Below are 25,755 nucleotides of genomic sequence, written 5' to 3'. Positions count from 1 at the left end.
CATCTCACTGGTGTGACAGAGGTGGTTGGGAACTGGTGAGCTCACATCCCCTCCTAGTCCACAAGGTGCCACCTGAGATCCAGTAGGATCAGACTTATTTCAGCTGAACAGCAGCCAAGCCCCACTACACGGAAAAATAGGACCTACTGACATCCAGGGCACCTACTAACACCTCAAGGGCTTGCTGCAAGACCCTTTGGCATTAAAACAGCAGAAAGGTAAGGAGTAAAACATTCTTCTAAAGGATGATCTCACTTACATGATCAGAATCACAGTGCATCCCATGAGACTATAGTTATCTTAACCATTTTGCATGCATGTAGCTATTTATGCTGTCTTCTGGCCATCCGTTCCTCTCTGCATGCTTTCTCCAAAGATACAACTTGAAGAGAAAATAGTAAGAGGTTCTCAGATCGAGCCAGTGGGTTTTCCACAAAATCTATTTTAACAGCAACAAAAACCTAAACAGTAAGATCTTGGATTTAGGCATATGCAAAATAATCACCACAAAGCAACTCTTGCATCCCAAGTTGAATTGATACCCTCTCACAAGAATACCAAGACCAGAAGGATCTATTTATTTCATTCATTTTACACTACACTTGGGACCGTTTCAGGAAATTGTCACCAATATACCCTCCAAACTTTATCTTGCTTCTCATGACATGACTTCCATGTCAATCCATTTCATGACAATCACAAGGGGTTAACTACTTGTAAGTAGTTTGCTTATAAAATCGCTGAAGCTGCTTTCAAAAGAAGAATTAACCGCATACCATATGTATAAAAACCTGGCAACGTACACATTTGCAAAGAGGAACGTGAACACCTCCCACCTCCTGTAAAAGTAAAGGACAAGGGACTGGCTTGCACCCACACACGAGGTAGCACAGAGGATGAGCAGGCCGTGAAACCCGGCGCTGCTGCTCACCACACAAGTATGTCCTTCACCATACATGAGACGTCTTTAAATAATCAGCCACCTGACTTTGAAACTTTTCCATTCAGGTTTAAGCAAACCACAGCATCAGCTAATTCTGGCTTCACGTCACTTTCACTTCTCCAAATATACTCTTTTCTTAGACTAAAGATGCTTGACAGAATAACACGAGTGCCAGTCACAACAACGTGCAATACCATATAAAACACTTTGTCTAGCCCACAGCTGCCATCCCATACCACAAAAAAAGCACCTCATTTAACAGCACCATGGCTGTTAGGACTCCTGTATCATAAATAGTTCAATGTAACACACAACTCCCCGAAACATCGCTTTGTGGAGATAACCGGTTACACCACCTTGCTGAGCTCACCCAAATCTGTCCGTACTGCTCACAAGGAGAATTGTGCTCAGAGAGCATTCGAGTCTTTGCAAAAAGCTGCTTAGTTTTAAAATCACATGCCGGTACCACTGCTTTTAGGCAGCATGGTTAAGAGATGGTTATTTGGACACTCGGAAAATTGGAAAAACACCTCTTGAAACTTTACTTTTTTTATTTATTTATTGTAAGTACTTACTCTGAGGTCGGTGACCATATGAATTTGTGGGTCAATGGCCGTGCATGTATGTGCACCTTATTAATACTCTCAACACACAAGCTTGATTGGTAATTAACACACGAAGACCGCAGATTTGCTTCACTGGAGGTAATTTATCACGGACAACTCGTTGTAAGCTTCTGTTTTGCCTCCACCAACCACGGTGGTGGTACAGCCATCGTGCACACCCCAAAGTTCAGGGAAGCCACAAGGATCAACAAATAGCCCCTGCCTGGAGCCTGCAGAACACAGTCCTGTTCTCTCATCCCTTTCCAAGGGCTTAAGCTTCCTCTCTAACAGAAAACAGTCAACAGTCAAACCCCAGGCTTGCCAGTGCCTTCCACTGCAACTCCAAACCCTCAGCCAGAAATTATCTTCTCCCTTAATCCCACTGTCCGGGATTTCCAGCCCACCAGTGCAGGAGCATTTTCAGCCCAACAGGTTACTCCCTACCCCCCAGAAGAATGCACAGCTTTAATACACTGTAAAATTGAGTTCAGTTACACCCCACAGACATTAGATCTCCCCTGCACAATTTATGTCAAAAAAAAAACAACACAGGGGTACTATAAATGAAGTTCCTTTCTTTCAGACATTGAAAATCCATGGTGCACTTAAAGAGAAGAGGTTTTATTTAATGATTTGCCTTTTAAAAGAAGTTATTAGCAGTTTGCAAGAGCTCCCACACATTCATCTTTCAGGTTGTTCATCAAGAAAGGTGGGGGACACGAACAGTAATCAACTGCAAACAAAAATTATAGTGTTGAAGCATAAGCACTGACTTCAGTCTGAAAAACTAAAAGTTCAAGCTCAAGTTCAAATTCTAAGGACACATTAGGAGAAAAATGAGGTGATCTTACAAACCAGCTGTGACTTCCATCTATAACAAACTTTGATTATTTTTTTTTTCGCTTTACTCAAGCCTCCAGAAAAATAAAACAGGAAAAATATGTATATATTCTTCCTTTAGATGTCTGCTAATAATCACTTTTGAAACCTAAAAATGGTCCATTTTTAAGCCACAAAATTGCAACTTTTTTTTTCCCCCCATAAGAGTTCTAGAAAATTGAACTGCTAACTCCCAAACCATGCAACTCAAAGCAGTGCTTTTTCAATTCAGCTAGGCAGCTTCCTACACACACACACGACTAATTCAAAAGGTGTTATGACATTTAGCATAGATTTCCTTGTTGAAATACGCCAGTGTCGCAAGATTTTTTTATTATTTTTTTTTTTATAATAAATGTGCATGACTTCCTGAGACAAAACAACTTATTGGCTGAGGATTTGCAGAAAGATGGAAGATGAATTTTTCGCTTAAGCAGCCCAAAAATCAGAAAGGGTAGCTGTTCCAAAAGCAATCTTGAACTTGAGCTTGCAGATTTGGGATAAGAGGTGCTATGTAAAGCATTCTTTCTGCAAAGAGCTTAAGATGTGAATACAACAGAAGTATGGAGCCACGACATCAATTATTATTGGTTTAGCCTTCAACGCAGTGCTAGGAGCACACCTCTGAATTTAAGGAGCCTGGAAAGAACTTCAAAGTCACAAGGCAATTTTTAAAGAACTGCTCTCATCCCTGAGATTCCTGAGTATCAGGTTTATAAAATATTAAGGCCTAACAAATTGCAGAGATGCCAACGAGACTTAAGACCTCGCAATCCAACACTGACAGTCTGAGCGGTCTCTAGGATGTCCTTACCTGACGTTGTTGTGGATTTTGTGAAAGGCACACTTGTATGAAAGTAACTTCGGATTTTTTGCAGACAAAGAGTAGAAAATATTTATATCAGAAAAATGACACTTCTCAGTTTCAATTTCTGAGGAAGAGTTTCTTAAAAGCAAGGCAAGTTCTCTCAAATAAAACTGAACGAGTTATTTTGCTAGGCTTAAGTCATATCCTTATTAAGGCCTGTGATTTAAATTAAATTTGCTGTAAAAACTTAACTAAAAACTTCAATTTTTTTTTTTTTAAAGGGGATCCAAAAAAAGTCCAGAGCGAGTAAAAAGTGACAGCAGACAGAAGAGACTGTTGCAGGTGTTAAGACATCACTTACTACACTAGAAAAACTTTGAGCTAGCTTATCAATCAGCATCTCCAAGGATGCTCCCATCATGGTTTTGTCACTGGTTATGAAAGATTAATAACAAAAATGGTATCTACTTAGGCTACCACAGCACAGAAGCTCATGGGATGCCACAAGAGCCACAGATCTTGGAGCAGGGAGAGCACACGGACAGCTCAGAGAGGGAGGAAAGAGCAGACTGCCATGAGCCGTGGAAGCTGAGACAAAAAACAGTCACCAAAATGCAAAGAAGCTGCAACCAAAACTGCACAGAGCTGCATTCCCCTACTTGTGTCTTCCCTCCATTACAACTGCTGTAACTTTATCTCAACTCCAACAGCATGCTTTTGTGCAGGGCACTCAGTGTTTCCCACTTTGCATATGCAGGGCAATAACCTGAATTTCAGTTTGCTTTGGAGAATCCCCCCTCTGCTCCCAGAGCAGGCAGAACACAAGAACATTGCACCGAGTCAGCTTAACAATGACATCCAGTCTCCATCTCACTCACTTCTGCTGGGATTTACTCTGAGATCAGACAAGTTACAACTCACAGGAGGCTGCTGCACACTTGGCCCACATCCTATTTGGTAAAATTTGGAAAGGATATCACCAGAAGGCGGGTCTTTTTCTAAGAGTGACAAAGCCTGACAGTGAAATCACGCTGTCTGCAGAGCTGGATTCAAGGCTTGTGCCCAAGAGGTTCTGGGCGATGCTGACAACCACAAGGGGCTTCCCACAAGGGGCATGACTTCGCATTCTTACACCAGTAAGCATTTAGAGGTCTGCCTGCAAGAGTACTGGGCTTTCCAAGCTTCACTGGTACGTGAAATCATATCTGAGATTACACTAAGGAAAAAATCCCTGTCACGGGCATCGTAAGAGGTTCAGTGAATGCTCTTGATCTCGTTCCTTGTCACAGTTCCCTACCAGGGAGATGGAGTAACAGCACTCCCCTGCAAACACATTAAGGGATTTAACAGATGGCTTGGTCAATCTCCAGTGATCGGATCCCTAAAGAACAGGAGAAGGAGCAAGGAAAACTTCAGGAGGGATGTGTGACGTGATGAGACTTGTACCTATCACTTACAAGCTCTTTTCTTGAAGCTAAGAAGAGACCACAATGCAAGTGAGGCAGACCTCTCGAGATACGGACATTTGCTGTTCTGGGGACCCTCTGTCTCACACATGTAGGAATTCATCTTCACTGCTGCTAGAAGCACGGTTTCCTAAGCCCTAGATGAAACACAACCTGACTAGCACAGTTAGAAGCTGACACATGAGCTAGGTACACTGACAGCCACATGTCGCCTTAGCTTAGGACTGATACATGCAGAGCACAGGTTGGTCCAGAACATGCTTTGAATGTGACAATTGTGGCTTTTGTAGTTTCCAAAAGCCTGGTGAAATACCCCAGGAGTCCAGGTGACCAGGATATAGCAACGTTGGACATCGTAGATTGATTTTCTATGCCAGAAGTAGTATGGTAGTCAGTTTGCACGAATGTACTTCTATACAGGCAAGTTCTTCACTGTGACCTATCAAAATTATCAGAGTACCATGAAAAAAGAATATCTGACATGAATATAACAACACAAGTTAAGCCTGACAGGTAACAGCTGAACAACTAGTGTCTACAGAAACACAAACATTCAATTAGTAACTTCTATCAGCAATAGCGATAGATGTCCTGATGTCAGGAAATGCAGTCATGAATTCACGCCCAGTCAGGGAACACACATGCATTAGCAGAGATCTGCAAAAAAAGCACATCACTGTGCACTCAAGGCCACTATTGGTGAAGGTCCTAAAGATGGCAACTGCATGCAAAGCAACTCCACCAAAAGTCTGAATGAAAGCAATATTCAAAAATACACATTTAAATATAGTATACAGCACTATATCCTCATAAAGGGAGCAAATCTCTCCCCCCCAACTTCCTTCTTCCAACTACATATCTCAGTTAGTGTCTGTTTTCAAGCTCTTAGTTTGCTGTTCAAAGACTCTTTATGCAAGACTTGCTGTTAGTGACAAGCTGTCACTAGCAACACACTATTGAGGAAGGGCTATATCTAACTGTAGGTGTCTCGAAAAAGCCCCAGATTTGCTTGTTGACCCAACCAAAACACCTGAAGTGCCAGACTCTACAGTGAAAACAAACCCACAAAGCAAAGCAAAAAAAAAAAAATCACCACATTGTTTAGATCAGAATATTAACTCTGTGCGCAGTAAATAAGACCACCATCAGCATGAGTGTTGTATTTTGTTTGTGCAGTTCCCAGGTCAACTAGTAGTGATGGAACTGGAAGCCCCGGTGATGAAGACAAGTCCACTCTGACCTGCACAGTCGGTGCCTGGCACAGTAGTTACCCACACCTTGCAAAACACTTCGCTGAACAGTTTCATTCTAATTCTTCATTTTAAATGATGTTGCACTATCCCTCTAACATTTTACCTGTTTCAATTATTGGCAGTAGTTAAGCCAGAGTGCTTTAGGAAGAGCAAGCTGGTAACACTGGATGTGACTCAGCTGCTCTGGCACTGGAGCAGCAGGAAGGGCTGCAGACCTACGGGTACAGGAAGGGTCACTACACCTAGTGGTGTAGCAGCTGCCCACTGACCAGGTATTCCTCAGCATCACACTGTTCAGAAGGCAGTGGTATCACTGTGGACAGAACCACTCAACTGCTTACCAGAACACCATGTAAAAGCTTTCATTTACAGCCAACACCATGCAAGTCTTGGTCACAGTGCTATTTCTACCTGCAAACGTGGAGGATGTTTCAGCCTTCTGAATCAACTCAGATCATAACCAAGATGGCAAAATTTCCCTTCTTCAGTGTTCCTGGTATAACATAACACAGCATCCCACGCCAAAGTGCAGGTAGCTTTTTGATAAGACCTGTCTGACAGGACAAGCACAGCTAACAATGGAAGGCAGATTTAGTATCTAAAGTTGCAAGCATTTCCTGAAAAATAAACAAAGTCAAGTCACACTTGGGATCCACACTGGTACATCACATGCTGTCTCAGAATACATTCCCTCTGAGTACTCTTTTATGCTTTTAGTAAAACCTGTATGCTACCCAAAGCGAATGTTTTTTGCCAGCCCAAATACATCACAATATACTGCCAAATGACCAAATGCCCAGGACAATCCATCCATTCATGACGACTGGAGTTCATCATTCCTGCTTGCTCTTCATCCTTCACAGATGCAGTAACCCTTATGAATGCGGGCCTTCTTTAGATTGCAAAGAACAGCAACGGGGCCATAATGAAAATTCATCCAAAGAACATTCAGGCTTTCAAAGCATCCACTGAAGACTTGCTGATCTGCACGACGATCAGCCAAAAAAGGTACATGCTCTCCAACAAAACAGGAAAATTGTGGAAATTAAGTCAAAGGGGGTTTACGAAGCGCTAGACCATTCAGATGTTATATTTCAAAAGCTGCAATATGCTTCTGTATAAACAAAGTTGCTTCGGATCCTCCATTCCAAATACACAAAGAGATGGCCTTTCCCCACACCTTGGTACCACCTAGGGATCAATAACTCACAGAAAGAAGGAATGACAAAAATCGAACGAGGTTACCGGTGTGCAAAAGTTACAGGGCACTACGGAGCATCCTCTTGCTTCTGTACAGCCAGCAAATTCGCATCAGCTCCTGACACTGCCGTGTTCCGAAGCCGTGACATTAAAGTAGCTCTTAAGAGAAAAAAATACTGCTGCAATGCCTATTCATGCCAAGGAACTCAAGAGAATTACCGCTTTAGTGAGCCTTCACTCTGCGGCAGGCATACCAGCTGTTACGGTACTCTTGCTACAACAATGTGAATAAAAAAATTGCCTCTCAAATTCTAAGAATAGACTGCACAGTAGACCAGTAAATACACATTCACCGGATTTTTTTGCAAAGCTTTTAATGAGACTGTATCAACTTATGCATGAAAACTTGTTATGAAACATGAACTGGTTAAGCAACAATAAATAGAAGATCAAGTTGGAGAACTGCTCCTTAAAGGAAGGCGTTACCTGGCTACTAGTATAAAGGATCGGTTTCCAGATCAGAGCTAATTATCATAAAGAAGCAATTGGACTAATTAGTCCAATTTATTTATTGGGCCATAACAATTATTTATGCTAGAAGAAAACATTTGAGAAGCAACAGCAGAACTCTGAAGAAGAGTACAGTATTGTCATTGCTGGACTCCACTGGATTGTTCTAATAGCAAAACCAGTTGCTCATACCAAATACTGACAGACTGCACTGCACGAGCATTGGGAAAGCATTACCAGATTGCAATCAGACACGTTTTAGACCGCAAATGTAACACTAAAAAAACAGCAGGTATTATGACTGAGTGTATAAAACCCACGCATTCAGAAACCAGCACAATGACTGGGCACTACCGAAAAGCTTGCTTTGAGCACTAGGCTCAGCTATAGTTATTCTCTGAGCAAAAGATCTTTTTTTTTCCCTCAGCAATTTAAGGGAAAGAGCACAAAATATGACTAAAAGTTAACAAGGTGTGCCAAATTTCTCCCATCACAATGGTAACTGAAATCTTGCATTGAATTAAACAGAAATAAAGAGATCTGAGCAGATCTTATGAGTAATATATGGATACTAACTTTAGGCTCACGTAGATTTAAGCTGATGAGAAGAAGTGGCCCAGCCATTCCCTTGTTCTCTGCTATCACACCACCCTTTCAGGTGTGCTAGATGTGCCAAACAGGGTAGGAGTATGAAGAAAATAGGAGTGGTGTTAACAGGTGATTTAAAAAAATTTTATGGGCTGAGCAATATAGTTGTGTTTCTTTAGTCAATTTTTTTTCCTGGTTGTCATTAGAAAAGAAAATATTGTCTCCACATTTAAAATGATGTACATACTACACTAAATCAAATGCAAAGAAAATAAGGTCACCAATTTAGTGAAATTGAAAACTCAGAAAACTGTTTCTGCGTTTGGATACACAGTATTACCCAAGAACAGGCTATTCTGGCAAGCAAGTAATTCAGCTCTGTGGCATGCATGTAGTATGTGGGCACATGCACGTGGGTCAGGAATGTGACCAGTTCACGGATCTCAGTGTCTGGAAAACATGATGCAGATATTGCATAATTTGGATCCTGGCACTTGCCATCACTGCAAAATCTGCCCATTCTTGTTCTTAAGTATTACCCTTTTATTCTACAACTAAGGGTCCTGAAGATCTCAGCAGATCAGACCCACTAAAAGCCTATTTTTATCCAATTCGTAATAATCCAGTTGGAATTAAGCCAAGTTGGGTTCATTTCCTCGCTCACCATTCCAAGAGAATTCCATAACATAACCTTGGTAGTAAAGAATAGTAAGCGGTACACTTAAATGGCTTGCAGGTGAAGACAGGTATAGATCATTTCAGCAATGCTCAGGGAACAGGCCTGCATGACAGACAAGATGGTGGCCGCAGGGTGAAGAAGTTATTTCAGCCATTTTGGGCTTGAGCCAGTTACCTGTTCTCAAGAAAGAAGACCAAAAACGTTTAGTTATGACTGAAAAAACAGGCCCAGTATATGGAGAGGAATCCAAGTTGCCAGCATTAAGCTACTGGATGCACCTTGGGTAAGAAACAGAGAAGAGATGAGGAAAGAATTTAAGGTGCTTTGCACAAAAAGCTGTAGGACAGAATGAGGATAGTACTTCTTCCAGGAGAGCTGAACATAACCAAAAACAATAGGCAAACCCGGAGGAGCCATTGCAGGGCAACATTTATCTGTATCCATGTCAGCACCTCTTGTATGAGGAAAGGAGGGGAAAGGCAGATAGGAGACTACCAAAATCCATACGGACATTATTCATTATGTGACTCCCTGTGCTTTCTCAGAGCTGTGGTAGAGGTAGAACCTAATGCTGAAAAATGGCTTGTGGTCTGGTAGCAGAGAAACTGTGACTTTGGGCAGCGAGGGTGGCAAACCAAACACTTCAGATGCATTCCCTCCCCCACCCCCACCCCCGGCTGTTTTTTGTTTTATAAAAAGAACATAGCTGTAAGTTTAAGTACTACTGAAAAAAATTGAGGCCCTGATCCAGGGCCTTAACTTCAACAAGCTTGGGTGAACATGTTAATAGATACAGAGTAGATTGCATTTGCACTTCCTGCCTTGACTTTCCAGTCTGTAGCATAGGGCCGCACTCAACAGCTAATGAAAAGTTTTCTCCAACCCTAATTAGGGTTGACAAAACACATATTGCATCAGGTGCTTCTGATGTCAGATAAGAAGCTTAGGTATTTGTGTTTGAAGTACAGAGAAATATAACTGTCCTACGTTTTACATTTTGGAAAAGATCCCAGAACCATTAGGATTTGAAATTGAAAATGTTGAAATAAACACACTCAAATATTTGCCAGCAATAGCAATAAACTCTTTTTTATGGTTCTCTGAAGCTAATATATGGGAAAGGCAAGTAAGAAATCAACATATTAAGTACTAGGTATCACCAAGATATCCAAGTTATTTTTTCTCTGTTTTGTGCACACATGTAAAAACTGAGTATGCTGTAATTATATTTAGTTAATGCAGCTTAACAAGCATTGTCAATAGGAAACCGCTCACCAACTTAAGTTATGTTGTGCTGAGGAAAAGATTAATTTTGTGTTCACGAAGCTCTGTAAACAATCATTAGGAGGATGGTCACCCACTGGACTTTGGGAGACCAAGTGATTTGTGTGTTCTGAACAGACTCCTTCTCAGAGAGGGAGAGAGATTTGGGAGCAGCAAACGCTCTGACAACTTGATAAGTCCAAACTTAAGAGAAAAATTAAGGCTGGTATGGAAACAGAATCTTCCCATTTAAGCTCCTTAAGTCTGAAGAATATGTCTGGGACTAAGCACAAACACATTGCTCTAACATAGATGAATGTGGTTTGAGGGGTGTAAAGGTTAAAAGTATTTAGAGATAAAAATCAACTTCATGAAGTATTTGCCAAGTTGCATACACTGCTGTGCAGAGATGAAAAACAGTAATGGTCAGGCTGAAACATTGCAGCAATACTCAGTTACCCACATGAAAGTCTATTCCAGGGTTAAGGCTAATTCACTTACACCATCACGTCTGCCAGATACTCTCCTCCTTCAGAATACTCCCACTACACAGTGCAAATAAGGTCCCTGCAAGATTCCCAGTAGATGCAGCAAAGCTGTGCCTTCCATGCTGTGCCACACTCATGCCTCGAGGCTTTGCACTCTGGCAGTCAAGCGAAACCAGCACAAGTGCCTGCTTCCACCCTGTGGGGCATATCTCTCCTGACCAGCTAAGGAGCTCTTTCCTTTTGCCAGTTCAAACTCCATTAAGTCCAACTTCTAAAGACTACTTAGAGTCACTTAAATAGCAAAGCTAAGAGCTGGCTGGAAGTTAGTTAGTATTTCAGGCCAAGAATAACAAGTTCAAATACAGTATCCACTAGCAAATACAAATATAGCATGAATTTTATTCCCTGTTTCTCAGCCACACACAGACAAGCAGGTACCTAACTAGGTTTACTGCTGTTATACAAAACAAAGCCAACCTGATCATTTTCAAACATGTCCTGATGAAGCCCCTACAAATAACACTTCTCCAAATATCTATATACTTTTAAAAATACTTAACAGTACAGAAGAGTTTGCAATTCACCTGCAGAAACAACCAGGTCCTGAGACTGTAATAACAGCTATTATTTATTTATTTATTTTTATTACTTTGGGGTTCTTCCTTGGTATTCAGGTAATGCAAGGACATGACCTGCAGCGTCAGCAGAGTTCTGGATGGAGGAAGTATTCAGCTCTGTAGCAGAAGACTTGTATGTGCAGCCAAGTCTGCAAAGCAAGTTCTCCAGCCACAGAAAAGGGTGGATGCTGGGGCCGAATCCTATCAGTTTGGTCATGAAGAGGGCAAATTAAGGAAGAACATTCAAGTTGTCTCATGGATAAGGGGAAGGAAACTATTCCCAGGAGAGAGACCAGCAGTCAACCAGTAAGCACAGTGAAGACTGACACGAAGGGAAGAACAAATAGGAGGGATCATACAGCAGTAAAACAGCTGAGATGTATATGACACTTTCTTTTCACTACTTTCACTACTGAAGCTGAAAGACTTGATTATAAAGTGCTAAGAAGTGGGGGGAATAACAATTATCTCTCCAAATTAGCATGAAAAGAGGTAATATCCATCCTAGTGGATTCAAAGAATACAAATCAAAAGCTAGCCATACCCTTGCAGGACACAATACTTTTATCAAATCTCACACGTGCAGGACATCCAGCTGCACAGGACACTTTGACCACAGGTAGCCACCGATGTCAGGAGTCACAGGAGCACATACCACAGTCACACACTGCCAGCATGCTGAAGACTGTCATCTTATGCACAGACAAGTTAATTGCACTTTGGGACACACACTGTGCTCTTTTGTTTCTACAATTTTTATTTTTTGTTAAGAATAGTCCACCCACTTTCATAAGGAAAGAGCAGAAAAACAACTAAAGAAACTACTGAAGAGAATGTTTTTAAGTGTTTTTTGCTTTTTCTTTTTTTTTTTTTTTTAAAGCAGAAAGACAGCTATGGAGACACCTGGCATTCAGAATAAGCATGCCACCTTAAACATTCCCACAAAGCCAGCACATGAAGGTACACCAGCTCCTCAGCTCTGCTGTTCAGGCTGCTGCCTCCAAAGGGCTTACGATGTAGCAGAGGAGGAACCGGCAATACAGGCCCTACACGAGCTCAGAGCTCATCGGGTATTTCGGCAGTCCCCAGCTGCCATTAAAACACTTGCTCCAGAGCTCTTTCAGCAGGGGACACTTCACAAAATCTGTAAGCTGTGACAGCAGCAGGCAGGGAGAAGCAGGGCAGGCTGCAGCAGGCAGGCCGCAGGAGGGCTTCCCTGTGCCCCCCTTGTGTGGGGCAGCCATGTCGGGCCCACGGGGTGCTGCCAGGCCAGATCCATCAGTCTTCCTCCATGCCTTGCTCACATGCACAGCTGTAGCAAGAGGAATTTGGAACTTAAACCCAGCCTTTGAAACCGAATGTGAAATGCAGAAGCCAGGAAGAAAGCGCACCCCTCCCTCGGCCAGGAGCACAGTTCACCTTCCTCCACGCTGATCGAGGGGGAGCCTCCAACTCTCTCTCCCTGATAAAAACTAACTCCCTCGCCATAGCTTTCAGGGGCCTTTGGGCACTTCTAAACTAAAGTGAATTGTCTGATTTCAGGGCATGATAAAATGCAGTTTTTTTTTTTTTAATCATTTCCCTTTTATTCCTTCACACTCGGTTAATTGCAGGCTGAAGTGCTTTTTAATAGGGGAAAAAAAGCAGTACTTTTGAGCTAAATTACCCATCTTCGGGTAGACACAGAAGAGATCTGATCTGCTGAGAACAACTGTGTATTTTTACAGCACAAGGAAAAGTGTTCAAGATAAATACCCTTCTAAAAAATAATTGCTTGTATCACATTCCTTTCAATATAGATACCACTTAGTCTAAAGCAGGGGGAGAAAGGCTACATTGTCTTAAATGGGGATGAAGTATTAATCCTAAATCACGAATAAGAACACTCTTTAAAAAAAAAAAGTGTTTTAATCTGCAAGCTGCTGTTTCTGGCTGTCAGAAAGTAACAGCCCTGAGTGAGATACTGAGGCTGTCTCCTCAACACGCAGGAACGGTTCAGCAGTTCAGCGCAGGACTCGCAGCAGTCAGCAAGGAAAGCACATCCACGGCATGCAGCAAGCTTTAAAGGGCTAGATAGGAACTGCAACACCCGCAGGAAGCGTCCTATTGTAGACCATAGCTCTGAGTCTTACTTATTTGTGTTATTATTTTGGACAGCTGACTTGCAGTTCCTGCTTCAGATTTCTGGTTCCTAAATCACCTCTTGCAGGCGATGGATACTACCACCTCTATCTAAATAAGAAAGATGCTTAGTTGCCCAGATAGTAGGGTTGGGGTGGAAATATCTCCTTATCAGAAGGGAGGGAAAGGCTTCACACACACTCTAAGGTGTTGTCTTGAGCTGCTCCACAGAATAGGTTTGGAAGGGAAAGCCAACTTCCAGTAGGAAGGAAGGGGGCAAAAGTCTTACTATGCACCCGCAACGTGAGGTTTGTGGTGACACAATCAGGAACATAGCTAGCTGAATGAAGACACACTTCTGTCAGAGGGACTTGAGCCTTCCCATTGCTGCTCCCTGAGTCATCTCTGTACACTGCAGGAATCCATCACAGCTTGGAAGCAAGGCCAGGCCCCCCTGAGAAGTGAGAGCTCAGGCCCTGTCAAGTCCGAGGCGAGGTGTCAGCTTGTTTCCACTTGCACCAGCTCTGCCAACAGCAGGAGCCAGGAGCACACGCAGCAGAAGCCTTTAGTTCCCACCTCTGTCAGTGCGCCCAACACACAGTCAACTAGGAAGGAGTTTTGTAGGTCGCACTCCAGTACTCAAATGCTGCCCAGGACTGGCTGTACAAATGAACCTGAAGCACTTCTGAAAGCACCCTGCTGCGCACCTAATTGCTTTGCATGACAGTGACTTCAGTGTTATGATGCTCTGGTTTTTCTTTAGCACTACAGGTGAGAAAGAAATGTAAAAGACACTGCAATAGAGACCACAACAAAATGACTTTAATCCAGCACAATATTAAAAAAAAAAAAAAAAAAAAATCAGGAAAAACAATGTCAGAATTGTTCATTCTATTTTGAATAAGTTATAAGCTAATATTGTATTGCAAAATCCAGAAACCAGATTGTGATGGTTGCTACACAGATTTTTGATAGCATGGCCTAGGAAACACTTCCTATTATCTTTCTATTATCCATAAAGCAAACGCCCAACTTAACAAAGGGAAAGGAGACAGCTGAAAATGCAGACCTGTTCTGTCCCATCCACCTTCTCCCAAAAACACGGAGTCCAACTCCTACGCAGAGCAGCACTGAGGTGGATACCATCAGCACCCAAGAAGCATTCAGGGGTATTCCTGTAGGGCTTGACAGCTTTTATACACTCCCTCATCACCTCCTTTTCAGTCTTATCTGCAATAAGGGCTGAGGCTACTGGAATAGCTGCAGGCGCTTTGATTCTACATGGGAACTCAGCCCTTGTGTTGTTTTAGGGAGATTCCTTGGAAGACTTGTTGAGAGTCATTTCTATTGCAAGGTGGCAAAGAAATTGGAAACGGTTACAAAAAATCTTCTGAAATGGATTACTGAAAAATCTCAGGCTAGGTAACCTGTAACATGCTGTAGAAAATATCACTGTCTAATAACAAAGCTGTGTGCTAGACATAGTGTTACCTGCTCTCAGTTCAGCACACTCTTACCAAAAAGACCATTCACTGTACAGACACCCACGAGTACAAGACAAGCACGTGTGTGAGCTCTGCAGCATTACTAGCACTTGTTTACAGCAACTTTCTAATTCAGATGAGACTTAAAGTATATGCAAAGGGACACTTTCCCTCCTACAACGACAGTTTGATGTTGTAGAGCAGCACTAGCTTTAAAAGCCAGTTACATTACCAAAGGGCTGCTCAGACAGGAAATCCGGGGTTGTCATTTCTCTCCTCATAAATCTGGGGTTGTCATTTCTCTCCTCTCCTCTCATACCAGCGCTCAGAATGGTATTTTGACACCGATTTGACAGAACATCGAGAAGCTAACATTAACAAAAACAAACTAATTTATATTAATTGCTATCGAAAACACTTAAGAAAACAAAACCCCCAAAACCCACTGTACTGAGGACTACAACTGAACTGTATCCCAGGGACACTTCAGAAATATTTAGGCCACCCAGTTATCCCACCTGAAAAGCAGAGTTGAAATAGAGGTAGGTTAATGGCAAAGATACAGCACTTCTGAAATCTCTCACAAGTTAAAGATTTTTAAAACTATGTAGTCCGAGCCCACAAAGTAAGCTTAGAAACAAGACTTGCAGTACAATTGAAGTGTCCAGAGCACCCAAAGGATGGAGCAAGACTCATTTTGAAAGTTTGCAACTCAGTGATTTAAAAAGAACATGCAGGCTGCCAAAGAAAGGATAATGCTCTTGAAATTGAGTGCTTGGAGTTATGCTCCTAAATCTAATACTAAAATGCTCACATAAAAGTGGTTTATTAAACATCAACACTGCCATTATTTTGACGGCCATGGAGATGCATTAGGTCCTCTCTTGCGTGTCTCCAGCCTAAAATTGTAACAGATAACACTGCAGCGAGATGAGACAAGGACAGACTTTCTGTATTTACTCTCCAGATACAATAACCTAGTCTAAAACTGAGTATTTCAGAACAAATGTGGTATTTTTTATCCTGAACATTTACCTCGCTTCTCATTTCTGATTTACAAAGAGTAACAGAAGTTTCCCGTGACTCTTCATATATTGTTTTTCTTAGTACTCGAGTCCAGTTTGGCTTTTATTTTCACCTGCAGGGAGTGCAGCTTTGAATAAAAGCGTCTAACAAATGATCTCGCTACCTAGGCTTGCTCCCTACGTCACACGAGGCCAGACTTTGATGGAATTGTTCGGGCAGCATGTGACCTTTGGGAGTAACATGGCTGATAACGGAGAGCGGCACACAACGAAAGCAGCAGCGGTGAAAACGAGGGCAGGCAGCCAGCCTGCAGCACCACGAGGTGCGGCCCACAGGTGGCTCTGGACCCGCTCTGCAGTCAGGGGGGCCCCGGCTACATCTGGGACCTGTGCTGCTGTGCAGGTGGCCAGCTGCCCCAGTTGTCACTCCAGGAAGGGGACAGGCAAGTCCCCTGATGGCAGCGATAGTGCTGCATCTGCTGGGACACGTCCACGCACCAGGACACGTGCGTTCAGGAGCAGAAAGCAAAGGAGCCACCTCCTGTCAGCAGGCTCTTCCCTGAGCTCTCCTCTGGCATCCTGCATCTCCCTAATGCCCAGGAGGGCTCCCAGGAGGAGCCAAGGCTGCTGCCCCACAGGGCAGCCCCACACCACCAAGCCCCTTCAGGAAGGTCACAGCTCCGGGCACTGTGCCCTCAGGACTCAAGAGGCACAACGTGAGCGTCACAGCCACCACCACAAGTTGGCATGCGCCTTGCTTCCTTCATTGCTCTCTATCTGCCTTTTTCCCCCCCCCCCCTCCTCCTCCCTCTAATTGCTCCATAATGACTCGCACTAGTAATACTATTGGTGGAGCAGCTGCAGAAGAGCAGCACTCCCTGTTAAAGTTTGAAGACCAGCCTTCAATTGCATTTGCAAGCCAAGTGCCTCTTCTGGAACGACCTGGGCATAATCGCCGTGCAGCGCCGTGGTGCAGAACCAAAGTCAGCACTGCACCTGAACCTGCAGTTCTAGGTGCAAAGTATTTTAAGACATCTGAAAAAGATCCCTTGCCCTTTCACGTACACAGCTGTCAGAGCTAGCACATGCACCTGAGCTCTGTGACTTTCATATTTCTTGATCTAATTTCTAAGACTTTAAGCTGTACACCACACAAGAAAGCAGCACGGTAAGTCATTAAGCATTTGTGTAAACTTTAGGTTATTTTACATCTTAACAGACACTTCCAGAGGAGGACATTTAGCACATCAGAATAAGAGACAGGAAAGCAGCAACCATCTCTGAAAAGATGGTGACAGCACAGGAAATAAGAAACACGGCAAGACCCCGTTATGATCGCAATGACTTCTGAACCAATGCAGCTCACATGGTGAACTTACATAATGCCCTGCAAATCTGGACAGGGCAGGAGCCTTTGTTCTGCTGAGGACTGGGTAATTGTTAGGCTACCACACTGAAACTGACCAGCACGACAGATGCCTCCTACTCAACAGGAAAAGGTGCTACTTAAAGTTTGCATTTCTTCTGGGCTTTAGCAGCACCAGCAGTATTTGGGCCACAGGTCCTTTTAGCTGGATAAAGCGCATACTTTCTGTATAAGAAATGCGATCAGATCAGCAGCCAAAACATCACGAAAGTAGAACAGGATGTGCTTGTAGCTGGGTTCTGAGAAAAGATGAGTGAGAAATGCTGGTTAAAGGTCTGGCTGCAGGCAGCTGCTTCTCTCACCGCCCACTATCTCAGGCCACTGTCATGTCACCTGATTCCTGCTGTGCTCGAGGAAAGAGGTCGGATAGCATGCTACTGTGCGGCTAGACCAGAAGTAAGAAAAGCTCCATCCCCTCTTCCTAAAGAAAGAAAAAAGCAAGCAACCATCAGGACCTCCAGTTCTAACTAGCTCAGACACATCATGCTGCCAGGTTTTCATCTACTGCAATCACCCCAAGATTCAATCACTGAAACCAACCATTTCAGAGGGCTTTTAGGTGCAACAAGACCAGTTTTTCTAGGTCATTGTCTCCACGATAAAAAGTAATCGGCATTTAACTGCCAGCCTACTTTTCTCCTGTACATGAAAGCCATTTACTCACCACTAAAAGCCACTGTTAAAGAAATGGAATGCAAATAGTACAGGAGCTGTTGACTTGAGCTTAAGACGCTGTTAAAGTTACCTACATCAATACATTTTTGAGAGCACCTAGACACCTGTTATCATAATCAGAACTGTTTCATGCCAGATGCTTCTGGTTTTAGGACTACAAACTCTTTGGTTGAAATACTGCCACACAATTTTGTGTGTAAGTCAAACATCAAATGTGTTTTAAACATACATACAGTTTGAGATGTGTGCATTTCTCAGATCCCAAGTTATCAGCAATGTTTCTGTTATCATAAATGTTTCTCAGCTTAACCACTGTCCGTTAAATATCAAAAAGAAAGAAGAGGGAAAAACTCCCATTTGAAGAATAAAGCTTGGTTATCAGAAGTGCAGCAGACAGTTACTATGACAGTTACTATGTTTTTTTTTTCTTTGCTCTAAAGGAAGTCTACAAAATGTTTAAATGAAGCCAGGCCTCAGCAGAGCTGCACAGGCATCGAAGGCTAACAGCATAAAACAGAACTGCACTTGCTGAATATGCTTCCTCAGACATTTGCCGTGACATGGCAAGAGTCATTTTGCTTGGGAGATAGGAAAGTGTGTGTTTTGGGATACCAGAGGGGTTCACTGGGATGTTTCCCCAAGATATTCACCATCTTGGAAAACAAAAAGATTTAAATGAGGAAGTGCCAAGAACATGCAGCACTTCAAGCCAATTTTGGCAGCGTTGCCTATGGTACAGAAAGGGCCATAACATAGTACCTTTCCTAACACATAATTTCAGCATTTGTACATCAAATTAGGAATCTAGCACCCATTTCATGGATCAGCAACTGGAAGCTATTGTAAACTAATTTGAGTTTAATGAGAGGCAGAAGTTCTGTGGGTGAACAATTTCTTGTTGCCATCACAGCTCATCAAAATGCAAACGCCCTTGATGCCCTATTATTTGTATTGCATACATTAGCACGCCCATGTATGCAGAACTTCTACCATACAGTCAAACATCCGGATCACTGTAATGGTCTTAAAACAGTTTCTGAAGGTGACAACACTAGGGTGATATTTAAATAACGTCCTCAATACAACCTTACTCTGTCACTTCCAATCAGCATTCGTACAGTTAATCTACCACCTCCCGGGCACTATACAAGTGTTAAGGATTATTATACTTGTGCATAATTTACTTATATGCCCAATCTTTAATTTGTCAGTTTTCAGCAACAAGCATATGTGAAATACACAGCAATGCAGCAAAGATATCAGTGACTAAGAGCAAATTGGGGTGGTTTAAGAGATGCTTCAGCAGAGGAAAATTCCACTGCTTTGCAAGCAATCACGTACATCTTGAGAGCAGTAGTACTCATCGGGGAAGAAACCATTCCCTGCTCGCCCCCCGGCGTGCTGAATTTCTCATCCGTGGTATCCCAACCAATATCGGGCAGGTGTTTCGCACTGTTCAGCGGGAACGTTAACTAACGAACGAGAAGAAGGGCCCCCGGCACTACGGCAGGAACCAACCACAGGCGGACAAATCAGTTTCTAAACGGATGACTGCTTCTCCTCGGGACTGTTATGTTCCCTGTAGCAAACCGCACACGAAACCCAATTGCATAAGTTCACAGCAGAGCGCTACACCCCAGCACAGACTCACCTGCAGCTCTCTGCACCAGTCATTAATGGAAACAGCACAGAGCCCGGCTTATCTGAATCATCAGCCCCACAGAAAGCGGGTGAAAACACATGCTCTGTGCAGGTACTTATTTTCACTTTCCTGGCGCTCACTGGGGCCGGTGCGGACAAAGGCACCCCAGTGCAGTGCTCATTGAGCCGAGGGGGTTTAAGACGAGCTGTGGGAGCTTTCCAGGCTACCTGGTTTCGCTGCAATGAGTTGGTAACCAGTAAGCTCCAGCTGCCCGCGACAGAAGAGCATTGTGCTGGCAGCCAGCTAGCAAAACCGGGAGCGCCAAAGTTGCACCGCAGCCCGTTTTACACAGCGCGGCGAGGACGCTTGGCTCGCGCCTTGCCAAACAACCACGGCGATGACCCGCGCGGCCCAGCACTCCGCTTAAAAATATCCCCCGGCGAGCCGGCTCCCTAAAAGCAGGGCTCTATGGGAGGGAGCTTTGCGGGCCTCCCGGCAGCGGCAGGCCGGTGCCAGGGGGCGATGACAGGTCGCATGCCCGCGCGGGGAGGACGGGCAGCGCGTGCAGCACGCAGCCCACCCCCAGCTCACCGTAGATCATGGCCAGGCCGGTCTCGTGGAGGAAGCGGACGCGGCGGTGCTTGAAGAGCCAGATGGTGAGGATGGTGAGGGTGAGGAGCAGGATGAAGGTGAGCAGGCTCACGCTGTCCTGCCGGTGGCTCTCCTCCGCCTCCTGCTCGGTGGCGAGCTCCTCCATGGCGCTGCTGCTACCGCCGCTGCTGCTGCTGCTGCCGCCGCCGCCGCCCGGCTCGGCCGCCCGCAGCCCGCCGGCCCCCAGCAGGAGCAGGGCGAGCGGCGGCAGCGACATGGCCGCGGCTGCCCGGGCCCCGAGCCGGGGGAGGCGGCCCCGGCACACAGCGAGCCGCCCGCCACCGCCTGCCCCCGGCCCCTTCAAGGCGGCGGCCGCGGGGCGGAGCCGGGGCGGCTCCTCGGCCGCAGGGGCGGGCAGCGAGAGCCGGGGGGTGAAGGCTGGCGCTGTGGCGGCGGTGGCGCGGTGGTTTTGTTTGCCGGAGGGAGGGCACGTCCCTGAGCTGCCTGCCCGGGGCTTGCCGCCCCAGCGCGTCCTGCGACCGGCGGTGGTTTTCGTCTGCCACCTCCCTGTCCTCTGGTTGGGAGCCAGCACCGTCCGGGCCAGCCAAAATCTGAACTTTCTCCTCTTAACTTCGTTGTTTAACGAACGGCAGAACCTATACCGCCTCCATAAATGAGAAGGAAAATGGGGCAGCGCGGCTGCCTGCTCCTACAGGGGCTGGGGGCTCGCTGCTCGCCCGGCCTGAGCAGGGCTGTGGCGGCAGGGGCCCTGCCCGGCCGGCTCTAGCATTGCTCGGGGTAAAAGGCACGCAGGAAAGGCCCTGGCCACGTCCAGCTGGTTATACAGCAGGTCCTCTATCATTTAGTGCTGTCCCCTTCCTAAATGTTGCTGCACAGCTGTTTTCTGTGGGTGTTCACTGGGGCGTTCAAGAGTCTCTCCCAAACTTTCCTGCTAGTGGACTTGGGATTGCCTCTTATCCCATACGCTTTCATTTAGAAGAGTCCTTTTCAGAAACTTTTCAAGATGGTAGCTATGTAAATTCACATTTTTATTTACACATAGTCCCTTTAAACATGCTGTTTATACAAACTCCTCAGCAACCTTCAAAATCTGGTACAATTATCTGTAAATGTTCGATTGTACAGCAGTGAAAGTTTACATTGATGGTGCCCTCATTTGTATGCCTCGAGGAGATGAAAAGTGTTCATTTGCCTTAAAGACCTAGCTCTTAAACCTACATGAACCACTAAAAATTGCCGCCTTCAGACTGTCTTATGTTAAATCTCACATTCAAATTAGTGTTTCTGTTACAAAGATAGCATTGTACCTCCAGATCTTCAGGATTTAACAAGCTATAGGCCTCACAGCAGACTACAGGTATGCAATACAGTGCTAGGTATGTGTAATGCTGATAAAGTTGTAAAATAAAAAGCTATACGACAATAGTCATAGAATCATTAAGGTTGGAAAAGCCCTCCAAGATCATTTGGTCCAACCATCCTCCTACCACCAATATTTCCCACTAAATCATGTCCCTAAGCACCACATCCAACCTTTTTGGCTCTCTTCTGTTTTGTTCTTTGTTGTGCACTGTGTTGTGCCAAGTAAAGTCAGTCCCTAAGTGTATGGCGGGTCTTAAGAAAACAATTTACATCTATACTTTATCTACCTCATCTACCTCGTAGATGAGCTGCAGTCAGCATCTTAAATTGCATTCTGCAAAATCTTCCATCAGTAATTTTTATTTTATCTTTCAACATTCATGCAGGTCAGATGCATTATGCTTCTTGCTCTCCAGGCAACAGTGAGTAATATCGAGGCAATTCTTTCAATACTGAAGTGTAATAGCCTGGTCTTACTTTTTTTTTTTTCTTTCAGCTGAACTATTGTTTGTGGAGGAAAACATTGTCCATAGTTTGGCATGTCAGTACTACCATAAGGACAACTTTTAAATCTCCACACTCAAATTTATGTGTTTTGACTGCTGCATTGCCCTTGTAGCCTCTGCCCAGGTATCCCCTCATCCTAGGGACACCTCCACTAAAATCAATACCTCAGTGGGCACTGTCCCAAAATATTTTTATTGCATGCAAAATTTATGTTTGCCACCGTTGTGCATAAAATCAGGTAAAACTCATCCTTATGTTGGACAATGTGGATGTGACTAAATCACATACACAAATCGGTGACAAGAATATGATTGTTTCAGTCTGTTTAGGAGGTCAGTCAACACTTAATAACGATGTAATTAAGGTCTCCTCAGTTCTGTGCATTGTCTAATAGATTGTTGCCAGGAAATTTGATGCACATATACCCACATGTGGTATATGTGGCTCCTACAGACCAAAGTTTTCTGTTCTTACATTCATTGATTGGTATCATGGTGCCTGAATAGTTCAACTGTTTTAAACACGATCATCTGGGGAGTATGGCATCAAATAAGAAAAAAGGTATCACCCTGAGCTTGTCTACATACCACCGTAAACCAGGATTTACAGCATCCTTTGAGAGCTGTGTTCATACACCTCAGTTCCTTACAGCAAAGTCTCTAGTGGACTGCTGTGCTGGTTTTAGTCCATTAGGAACATCAGCAACATCACCTCTAGGTAAGCTTCATCATCACAGTAATCCTGCGGTTGCAGCTGTGCTCCAGACTTTTTGGCAGGTCTCCGCCTGCCTTCCCACGCCGTTCTGCACTAAACCTTCTTTGTGTTCTCCATAAGTGGCACCTGGATGTTACCTCTGTTTCAAGGCCACCACATGCATTGCAACCTGTTCACTTAGCAAAACTATCTTTGTTCTATCCCTGCTTTCTTCCTACTTGCCATATTTTTATCTGGTCCCACGCAGAGGTCTTAGATTTGATTGCTGTCTGAGAGGCCCCGCTCAAGGCAGAAACAATGATGTGCAAGGCGATGGCCAGGTGGGATCACAACAGAGGCATCAAAGTCTTAACGTCAAAGCTACGAGATGGCACTTAGAGATGGCAGTGGACAAAATCTAGTCATTCTACTGAGTTCAGCCATAGCTGGAGGGATGCAGGAGGATTTTTGGTATTAAATGCTAATAAACAGGTGCATTTGCACACAGTCACAGTGACTCAGAGGATTGCTATGGATCAGCCTGCTCCATTCTTTTTGCCAGCCAGTCTTCTCTCATTGACAAGTTCAGATTGCCAGAAGCATCATCAAGTAGTCCATTCAGCAATTTTATAATTTCCTTTGATACGTAAGCCATTGTTACCATGTGAAACGATACACACTTCATGTTTATTCTTATTCCCAGAACTGAATAATATTATGTTAGGCAAATGCCAAGTGTTATTTTCATGCCTTGCTCTGTCTCTGAGCTCTTGGTGTTAGCATTGTTCGCTCCTCATCAATAACACCGAAGAGCTTCTACCCTTTGTCCAGACCTTTTTTTGTGGTGTTCAGCTCTGTTTTGAGTAGCTCTTTGTGTTGCTGAAAACAGCATTTTGAGATTTTCACTGATCTAACATGCCCTTATTGGACTGATTCTGACACAGAAATGCCTCACAATTGCTTATGCTTACAACAAACTGGAAAATCTAACAAATCCTTATCTCAATATGTGGTGTCTTTATACAACTTCACTTGCATGCTCAAATTTTCTACCACATTAATCCAGAACACAGTAGCAAGTTGACTAGCATTCAGAGTAAACTTGCAGCAGCTAGCACAGTCCTTATCACCTTCCTTTCTTTCTCCTTTCTTCCCATTTAAGTTAAGACCTCTCATCACCATGCTTTCAAAATGGCAACCCATCCTGAGCCTATTGCCAGCTTCTGACAGTGGCCGGATTGCCTTGTGGGCTGCCCACCTGCGTCAGTATTAAGACATCCCCACACCCTGGGATTCCGGAAAATGTGCCCTGTTGCCAACATTACCTAAAAGACAACTAAGTGTTCTGCAACAAAATCCTGAAGAATGTGTCATATTTTGACTCAAAAAGGAATTTGTTTGAATCTCCATTTTGTTGGAGGTGCTAACAATTGTGACACATTTGTCTATTAGTACCAGTTTTGCAGAGGTGTTGTATATCAGAGAAAATGTCAAAACTGCCACTTTTCATTGTGCAAATGCAGAAACCAACATTACCCTTTCCAATAGACAAAAGTGTAGCAAGAGTAAAAGCTCTTTTGTGATACTTGCAGGGTGCAGGAGTTGTTCCTTTCTATACAGCACATCTTGGCTTTTAGGGCATGGTACATTTAAAAAGTGTCAGAGATGGATAAGACTAGGAATTTTATCCACAGAGGGGCTTTCTCATGTCCTTCACGTCTAAATAGGATGCTTTCCCCTTCTAGCTGTTCATGAGACAAGAAAGTGCCATTCTAGTGGGAACTAAGCAGGTTTCCCCTTATTCTTCATAAGAAGGTAGTTCATTACTCTTTGCAGGTGCACATCATGGTTATGACTTTCAATCCTGTAGTTGCTTGAAGTAGCTAAGTGATCACTGGTCTGTTCTCATCACTCCCCATCACGTCCCCATAAATATTTAAACAAGCGAATATCCTAGTGCCAGGGCTCACCTTGTGCCAGAAGAGCCTGAAAAAGTTCTGGAGAATAGCAGGCAAGCTGTGTCTGAGGCACGTGAAATTTGACCTCCTCTCATGCAAAATTAATCTTGTCTAGCCCTATGAGGAGTTATTTGAACATCGAAACTGCAAACATGCAGGTGGATGCTCTATCTTGTCAACAGCCTGTTGGCCACTACTAGAAACGCTACCTATGGACGATTTCCTCAGGCAGAGTTCTAAAATGCAAAGGGTGAAAGACTGGGTACAGTGTTATGGCATTCAAGCTTGGTAGAAAATATTTCTATTCTGGATTTGTACAATCGTACCAAATCTTTTGACAAAGCTCTCCTTCTGTTCTCTTCTTGATAGAGAAACAGAATGCCAAAACTATGTTTGATTAAATCTTGATTACACTCAATACATTATCCCTGTAGGCATCACATAGGCTAGAAAGTGAATCTTTGTGAGTAAAAATATGCTAAGTATCTTGGCTTCATCTGAATTGGGCAGCTAGACATATGAAATATGAATTAGGCATGGCTAGGCATACGCAAGAAAAAGGATAGATCTATTTTAGGAAGCTATACCTGAATGTATTTATTTTTACTCTTGTTCTGGAAAAATCAGGAGACTTCTAGTTTCTTCTCCAGGAAAACAGGCTCTTCTATAAATATTTGATCCTAAAACATCCCTTGAGAAACGTGCTTGAGTGATAAATGGCTCTATCGTGCTGCACACTGCTCTGCAATTTTGAAAGCCTAGTAGTTTGGCAAGTAAGTGTAACCTGCTTGCCATATCTCCTTAGGCTCTCCTGCTGCTGAAAGTGCTGAATTATTAACAATATACTAATACAGCCAATTTGTATAATCTGAACAATCTCCTACGTAGATAATAAATTGCTTACTAGCAGAGCCTCAGAATGTCAGCTAACTGGCCAGTAATCACAGCAGG

The 25,755-nt window shown here is 43.8% G+C and overlaps 1 protein-coding gene across 4 annotated transcripts in view; it reads right to left on the bottom strand.

The window, feature by feature from the left end:
• SLC9A7 (solute carrier family 9 member A7) overlaps positions 1 to 20,633 on the bottom strand; it is a 66,867-nt gene extending 46,234 nt beyond the window's left edge. For 2 of the 4 annotated variants that reach the window (XM_040535203.1, XM_040535210.1), the window contains exon 1: positions 20,264 to 20,583. In XM_040535203.1, coding sequence (XP_040391137.1) covers positions 20,264 to 20,540 — 277 coding nt within the window. In that variant the 5' untranslated portion in view covers positions 20,541 to 20,583. Of the gene's footprint in view, positions 1 to 20,263 lie in introns of all 4 variants that reach the window. The other 2 variants (XM_040535168.1, XM_040535176.1) reach the window with 2 other exon arrangements.
• Positions 20,634 to 25,755: the final 5,122 nt, after the last annotated feature.

This window comes from Cygnus olor, chromosome 1 (genome assembly GCF_009769625.2).
Source record: "Cygnus olor isolate bCygOlo1 chromosome 1, bCygOlo1.pri.v2, whole genome shotgun sequence".
In the NCBI taxonomy this organism is placed as follows: Eukaryota; Metazoa; Chordata; class Aves; order Anseriformes; family Anatidae; genus Cygnus; species Cygnus olor.
The sequence above is the reverse complement of the archived record's forward strand: the minus strand, read 5'-3'. Positions and strand labels throughout refer to the sequence as shown.